The 8,538-nt window shown below is 37.5% G+C and overlaps 1 protein-coding gene across 1 annotated transcript in view; it reads left to right on the forward strand.

Moving 5' to 3' along the window:
• Nucleotides 1-8,148, forward strand: part of aacs (acetoacetyl-CoA synthetase) — a 32,140-nt gene extending 23,992 nt beyond the window's left edge. The window contains exons 13-18 of the mRNA XM_056747042.1: nt 2,546-2,659; nt 2,906-3,031; nt 3,673-3,742; nt 4,871-4,929; nt 5,211-5,413; nt 5,519-8,148. Coding sequence (XP_056603020.1) covers nt 2,546-2,659; nt 2,906-3,031; nt 3,673-3,742; nt 4,871-4,929; nt 5,211-5,413; nt 5,519-5,656 — 710 coding nt within the window. The 3' untranslated portion in view covers nt 5,657-8,148. The remainder of the gene's footprint in view (nt 1-2,545; nt 2,660-2,905; nt 3,032-3,672; nt 3,743-4,870; nt 4,930-5,210; nt 5,414-5,518) is intronic.
• The last annotated feature ends 390 nt before the right edge of the window (nt 8,149-8,538 follow it).

The raw sequence follows: 8,538 nt of genomic DNA on the forward strand, positions 1-8,538 counted from the left end.
TGTTTTATCATTTTCGCTCATTTACACTCCTTCCTTCATTCCTTCATCACTTATCTGTTCCTACTTTTTCACGATAGCACTTCCCTTCGCATATGTGTGTGTGGCAGTGTGATCTCATGCCCGCCAGGCCCTGTGGAAACAAATTAGCATCAGCGCTAACAGCTGTGGTGGACTGCTGATTTTGTGTGTGTGCGTGTGTGTTTGTGACTGGGGGTCTCGCAGCATGGCTCTCTCACACAGCACCTGTGCCCAGTCTCTCCCTGCGGTTTCACCAGATGAGCTTTGCTCTCATGGCAGGTCAGCGACAGCCTGCTACAGTCACGTTATTCAGACGGAGCCTTTTAAAGCTATTCGTTATTTAACTTATTATGTGGAGCGCCCTTATTCTGCACGACTCATTAGAGACGAAGAAGTTGCAGATGATCTATTTTGGGTCTTTCGGTCTTCGGTTGAGCAGTGGGGATATTGCCCCAGACAAAAATGATTAAAACCACATAAAATAGAAGTTAGCCAAAAGCTGTGGTAACCTGGCCATCCGAAACATAAATGATAGACCACTTCGGAAGACGTAAGCAACGCTGGACCAGACGAAATTCTTGTTTCAGTTTTTAACACTATTCGTTTACAACCCATGGAACATTTAAAACTAAATCTAAATGTTTACCAATATCTTCAAGATTTTATTATATGTGCAAAAATTCAAAAACGACAACAGAATGGAAGTGCTTCTGGACCAGTGTTTACATCTTGCAAAGTGGTCTACATTATTACATATTATGTTTTTACTGCAATACCAGTAACTCATATGTGTTATTATGATATTTTACATGGTTACCCAAGTAAAAAACGATTAATTGGAAATGCATTTGTCATGCTAAGAACAGTTTAAATGTATTAACAAATTTACTGACATGACTTCCTATTACAAAATTATAACTAAACGTTATTTGGAGAACTATTTATACTCAATGCACATTTCATTTTACATACACTTCATATTACGCCTGTGTTCACATAGAACTGTCTTCCAATGTCACTTTTGATAAGGATTTATGTTTTTTTTATAAAATCAATCTTTCAATGCAAGATATTTAAAGTGTACTTGAAGCATACTTGCAATAGTTCCACTTTAGCACAATCAAATACACTTAAATGTATCTTTGGTTGAACTTCAGCTCTATTTTTGCACAATTACAGTATATTAAGTACAAAATTAGCTGTTCCAATTTTAAGTATACCAATTTAGCATCCCACAAGTACAATCGCAGTGTATTTTCCTTAAGTACATAAGAATATTTAGTATTTAGCATGAAATAAAAGGATTTCAAATACATTTTAGTCTATTTATTTCTCACTAGGGAACAACGATACGTTTAGTAAACCGGGTAAAATTACAAATTCTGTCAGTAAAGTTATATGATTATAATGGAATGATCTTCATTGAGTGACGGAGGGCTTTCAAAATCTTCAGAAACCGTTTTTGCATAAATCCGATGCGATAGCCATTTTATTTGCCATTTGGATCAATTCTAATAGCATGACAGCAATCTCGTTCGCATTTTGATGCGATTGCAACTCCACGAGCCTCATAATTTCACCAAAAACGCTTTGACTGACGTTTCTTGACTCCAGAGGCTTCTCAAATGTCAAGCTACCTAAAGACGTCTGCTTGGAAAACAACAGCTCAGATACGGCCCTGAGCTCAGATAGCCTCTCTGTCATCCCAACCTGCTCTCTTCGTCCAGCCATAGCCGACCGCCCCGCTCCCCTCGGAAAAATGACCTCCGCCAACCCGAGGCGGATTTGACCTTGACCCCGGTGTCGAGCGAAGCATATGTGATGGGGTTCGTTTCCCGCTGCTCCAGTTACTGTGCCAGTCGGACTCCTGAGCTCCGAGGGGCAGCTGGCAGGAAACTTTAACACTTTCTGCCACCCAGTATCACCTGAATCCAATAGGACCCCCCCAATATCGCCCACCATCTGTCCCAGACATGGAGAGGTTGCTGGGACAATAAACAGGCTGGTGAATGTGTGTCTGTCTATTTCATCTGCTTCTATTTTGCTTTTCATAAGCTAACTTACATTTTTCAATTACTAGCTCCTGTTTTTATTCACCCTCACTTCTGATCCCCCCTGTTTTTCTCTTCGAAACCTCATTATTTCAAAATATCGATTGTCTCGCTTTCTCTTTTGGGTGCAATATCAAATCCCCCTTTTTCCTCTTAATATCTTTCTATGGTGTTCCCCCTAGTTTCATCCTAATGGCTCACACGTTTTGAAGGGCCCAGTAAATACTACGTTTACTTGCACTACTGAGGGCACTTCACCTCCAGTCGATCCAGATTTCCTTTACGATTAATAACACTTATATATCGCTTTAGATACGATGCAGTTGACTGTAGTTAAGCTCTTTATAAAACTGCACACAACTTGCAAAGAGGTCGTTTGAGCCATACCGGTATACACGACAGTCCCTCAATATCTCTTGCGTGTAACATTCAACCGTCTTTGAAACTGTGTCTTAGCATCCTAAATGTTTCCTCAGGTGGCACAGACATAATTTCATGCTTCATGGGTCAGAATACGACGGTACCCGTGTACAGAGGTGAAATCCAGGCTCGAAACCTCGGCATGGGCGTGGAGTCCTGGAGCCTTGAAGGTGAAATAAGGTTTAGTGATTATCTCTGATTTTATGGTGGACTTTTTCTGAAATTCATAGTTCTTGTGATTTGATGCACTACATGTGAAGCCATTGTGATATCTGATATTAGCTCACCATTGACCTTAAGCCCCACAGATTATGTACATAAATTGATATAGTATGTTTGGCAACACTGTATGACTGGAAACATCATCTTTAATGCTTTAATAACCCTGTTGTGTTTTGTGTTTGTGTATGTCTCAGGCAAGCCTGTTTGGGGTGAAAGCGGAGAGCTGGTGTGTTTGAAGCCCATCCCATGCCAGCCCACTCATTTCTGGAACGATGAGAACGGCAGCAAATACCACAAAGCCTATTTTTCCACCTTTCCAGGTTCACTTCACCTCATACCTTACATGCACTCTGCTTTGTTCATCAAAGCTCTTAAAGTGATAGTTCACGAAAAAATGAAAATTCTTTCATCATTCACTGATCATTTTGTCACTCCGAACCTGTGTGACTTTCTTTTTTCTCCAGAACCTAGAAAAGATATTTTGAAGAATGTTGGTAACCAAACAACACTGGCCCTCATTGACTTCCAATGTACGGACAAGAAACCACTGAGACATTTTTCAAAATATCTTCCTTTTGTGTTTTTTAGAAATAAAGTGTCATAAAGAGAATTTTTGGGTGAACTATCACTTTAAGTTGTGAGTCGTCCTTCTGATTTGGAAAACAAACACGCCGCTTGAGGATGAACGAGAACTGCAGTTTTTTCACTGTATTGATTAAATGAGGGCGAAAAGAAAAAACATGCTTGTGAGCATGAGAAAAGTCTCCTTGAATCTTTTGTTGCTTTCAGTTTTAAGATGCAGGAAAGGCCAATCTGGACCATTCCGCATCATTAACTATCAATTCTGCTTAGAGACACAGTAGCTGCTTCTGTCTATACCTGTCTCTACTTCTTACTCAATCCAGTGTTAATGCATGTATACTAAATGCACTAAATGCAATAAATGCATATGTCCTTTCAGGAGTCTGGGCTCATGGTGACTACTGTAAAATAAATCCAAAGACTGGAGGAGTTGTCATGTTGGGACGAAGGTTAGTCTCTCTATATGTGTATCTCCTTTAATAGATCCTTACACCGTGTCTAAATTTGTGTTTATAAGTACATAGTATACATATATATATAAATAGACGCGGCCTAATGGTTAGGACTCGTGATCAGAAGGTTGCCGGTTCGATTCTCAGGGCAGGGAACGACTGAGGTGCTCTTGAGCAAGGTACCTTACCCCTACTTGCTCCCCGGGCGCTGCAGTGATAGCTGCCCACTGCTCCGGGTGTACATGTGTTCACCACTTACTGTGTGTGTGTACACTATTCTCTGGATAGGTTAAAAGCAGAGGTCATATTTCGGGTATCTGACTTATAGGTTCAGAATAAAGATTAAAAGTATATATTTAAGAAAAATACAATAATAATAAAGATTTATATATAATTTAAATTATATATGTATATGAAGAGATTATTTCCAAAAAGAGATAACTTCGTTTTATTTTATTTTTTAAATCAATAATATCAATCAAACTGCAGTTGGTTTGTTTTGATTTAGGCCATTATAACTAAAAAAATACAGCACAAAAAATAGATTTTTGAAAAAGAGTTAATATGCATGCACATATTTCCTAAATATATACATGTATGTGTATTTGTTTATAAATACAAAATAAAAATGCACAGACATAGGTTATGTAAACAGAAACTTATATTCTGGATGCGATTAATCGTGGAACAGCCTCCACTAATGTGTTTTGGCTAGTTGATTATTTTTGAGGTATTGTACAAATGGTAGTACTTCTAATTTTCAGGGTCAGATGTTAATAAGGGGAAAAATGCAATTGAAAGTGACTAAAATGCTCTTGAAATTTAAAATGTCGGTGCAAAAATGCCCCTATGATGAATTTCTCGTCTCTTCATTTGCTAATATTTCAGTCCAGTCCTAGTTGTGCATACAATATATGCACATGAAATAAAATGTGATTCTTTAATTGCATATTAAACTGGTATGATTTGATTAAATTGAGATAGTATACCTCTTACTGTAAGTGACAAATTTCTCAACTTTTAGCCAAGACAATATACCATGCTTTTAAAGTTAAAAAGTATATTTTATCAGTATGTGTTCTGTCCTCTAAACAAAATACATTTTGTTTTTCTGCATTTTATCAGTGATGGAACATTGAATCCAAATGGCGTTCGCTTTGGGAGCTCGGAAATATATAATATTGGTGAGATATACGTTTTACATTTTTCCTCATAAGATAAAAGCAGTTCAGGCCTGTCTGGACCAGCTTGAAGTTCCAGATGTTTTCAACTATCTTTGACTGGAAATGAATGACCAAGTCATCGTTCAAATGTGCCAAACTTACCTCAAACTGAAAACCAAACATAACTGTTAACTGTTTATTTAAAAGGTTCACAAAGCCAGTCTTTACATACATTTTAGCATGTGCTAAGCAACTAGCTTTCAGATCTAATGGATTCTTGTCATCCCTTCTTTTCTAATCAGTGGAGGCCTTTGAGGAAGTATCCGACAGCCTTTGTGTCCCTCAGTACAACAGTGATGGAGAAGAGAGGGTGATTCTGTTCTTGAAGATGGGACCTAATAAAACCTTCACTCAAGAGTTAGTGGGGAAGATTCGGAGCGCTATCAGAGTCGCTCTGTCCGCCCGACATGTGCCAGCATTGATACTGGAGACCAAGGACATCCCGGTGAGCAGGGTTCTTTCTCGTGGTTCTTCTTCTCCTTCTGTTTTCTTTTCTATCCACTCAATGTACTTTTCAGTCGTATTGATTTAGCTTTCTGTTCATCTGCAGTATACGATCAGCGGTAAGAAGGTGGAAGTTGCGATAAAGCAGGTGATAGCAGGTAAGGAGGTGACTCAGCGAGGAGCCTTCTCCAACCCCGACTCCTTAGACCTCTTCAAGAACTTACCTGAACTCCTGAACTTCTGAAATGTACAAAATATCCAAACTCAAGACCCAGGGTGCAGCATTTCTGAGGCACCTTTATAAGGTTCAGATTTCTAGGACACCCTTTGGAGCATTGGACCACCTGACTGTCGAGCTTTCAAACATCTGAGCTCTCTAGATTTTATCCACCTGTTGTGATTTCTTAACTCAACCAAGGACTGGAACCGCTAGTGTCTGTACATATTATTTTTCCAGAAGTTTGAGAACAGGATTGAGATCCCAGAGTACTTGCATCTCCAAGAGACCAACAAACGGACTTTCCAAACGGACATCTCAAACTCATAAACAAAATATGTACCACTTTTTCTGAATTGGTTTTATTCCTTACCGCCTCAGGGCTATATTTTAGCTCCGCTGTTCTGACTCATTGCACCTTAAACCTTTAAGACTTTGTCTGGCTATTAAAACACTAATTTTACTCATCTTTATGAATCAAATACACTGATATGTTACTGAATATTGTAAAAAAAAAAAATCCCAACCCTGACCTCTCTATAAACGATGGCAGTGTTATAGGATTAAACTATATGAAGTATATCCTGTAACTACAGTAAGTGGTGAAGTCTGCTGTATTTTTTGGAGTACGTTGTAATATTTAAAGCAAAAATTACCGAACTTAGTTCACTGAACTTAGCAGTTTACATATATTTTTACACCTATAAAGATACAGCATGAGCTGCTTGTGTCAAGTGTTAAACATTAGCCATTTAACAAAGACATAAGTTGTTTTCTAATCTGATATTAAGCGGATAGTTCACCCAAAAATGAAAATTCTGTTATCATTTACTCACCCTCAGATTGTTCCAAACCTGCATACATTTCTTTGTCCTGCTAAACACAAAGGAAGATATTTGGAAGAATGTCAGTAACTAAAAAGATCTTCCCCCATTGACTCCCATAGTATTTATTTTACTTACTATGGCAGTAAATGGGGGATGAGATCTGTTTGCTTTTTATGTTTGTTTTTATTTGAGTTTATGCAGGATTGGAACATAATGATGGAGTAAATGATGACAGAATTTTCTTTTTTGGGTGGACTGTCCCTTTAAGAGGCTTATGTCAAAATTTGAAGTTCATCCTCAAGTTAGAGTCTATTTTTTGGGTCATATCATACAGTGATGTATTTGCAATCTTTCAAATATTTTTTCTGCTGTACATCCCATGAAAGAATTCCTTTGTTAGTTTTTATTGTCCTCCCTGTTACGCAAACATTTAAAAAGCTGTGTTGGATTTGTGGAGAAACTCGTAAATGAAGAATGTTGCAGGAAATTATATCTATACACCCTACTAAAAAGTTATTTATAAAGCGACATCATCTACAATGATCTAAAACCTAGAATAAACAATATAAAACGCTCATGCTCTAATTTTGCATTTATACTCGTTTTGCATCATGTCCCCAAAAGATGTATCGACACGTAAAACTAAATTTAGAACAGTGCTTTGAAGCAAATTAATAGTTTCAGTAAAGTTATGCAGCAGTTACTCCAAAAGCCAGAGTATGTGGCATTTTAACTCAATTTAGCATTCATTTTGTCTTTTGTGCGTGATGCTATTTCAGCAGTTGTTTACGACAGATAAGCCCTTCTGACTAGTATTTGTTGCACATTTCAGTCCATTACGACTGTCTTGAGTTAAGTCTTTTTTTTCAGAGGCGTTTGTGCAACATAGTTCTGTTCGCATCGCAAAATGTGATGTCTGGCTCTGTTGCATGATGAGAATGGATGTACCAACCTGTGACCTTATTGAGGATCCTTTTTTTCTCTTCCTACACAAAAGTTTACCAGCCTGAGTTACATGTTTTGAGAAGTTTTTTTTAACATGAGCTAAACATAATGAAAACCATTGCGAGTCCCTTTAAACAGCTACTTTTTCAATTTGAAAATCATTTTGTGTAGTGGCGCAGATGGTTAGCAGTTGAATCAAATCAGTCCTTATTTCCGGTTCAGACAAGCAGGGGAGGGTCTGTTTCACCTCGTGACCACCCATGTGCCACCATATGCCCCATCTCGTATCAGTTTTGAATATAAAAAAGCCAACAAATCCTCATTTGTTCATTTGATAGTCACCCTGGATTTCATGTGTTTCCCTCTCCATAACCTCTATTGACATGTCTGTTCAATTTTGTGATTATGTTTTTTTTTATACATGCAAATGCAAATTCTGGAGGTAATTTTTTATCAATACGTTTTTTTAGGGTTCTTGATGTATTACATTAAATTAAATATATTTGGTGTAGTACTGGTTATTGAAGGGTGCTGCTCTCTTCTTAACGGCTCCTGTTATGTTCATGCTTTGAATTAATATTTCACATAGGTGAATGTGAAAAATGAATACTAATATAGTTGAGAATATATTTGTATAGATATATTATGCCTATATATCAATGGACTATTTAAGTGGAGTCCACCAGGAACATATTTCATGTAAAAAGTTGCTTAATATACTTATAATAAAAAAATCTACGAACTCAATGCTTTGCGCCTGTTTTATTTAGCTTGTGTTATATTGCAGTTTTGTATGTGTGTTCAGTTGAGTAGATTGTGATTTTAACCGTTAAATGATGAAAGTATTATTTAATAAGATAAGCATTTTAATTAATATAGAACACCAACGATTTTCTGTGCTCCTGAGCATTGTAAATTTTTCGAAGGCCTGTCACTGCAGGAGTCTAGAAGACCTCTCAAAAATAAAAGGCAAAGCGAGATGCTTTCTGTCGTCTCATTTCAAACCAGATTCATCTCTCCACCCTGATGTTTTCAATGTGATGATCAAAATGAAATCCTATCTCTGAAAGAGTGGAAGAGCGAGCGAGCGAGAGGTGGCCTGAACTTAAATGAGAGGTTTCAAAGATCAGAAAACAC

The sequence above is a fragment of the Triplophysa dalaica genome, chromosome 4 (genome assembly GCF_015846415.1).
Source record: "Triplophysa dalaica isolate WHDGS20190420 chromosome 4, ASM1584641v1, whole genome shotgun sequence".
Classification (NCBI taxonomy): domain Eukaryota; kingdom Metazoa; phylum Chordata; class Actinopteri; order Cypriniformes; family Nemacheilidae; genus Triplophysa; species Triplophysa dalaica.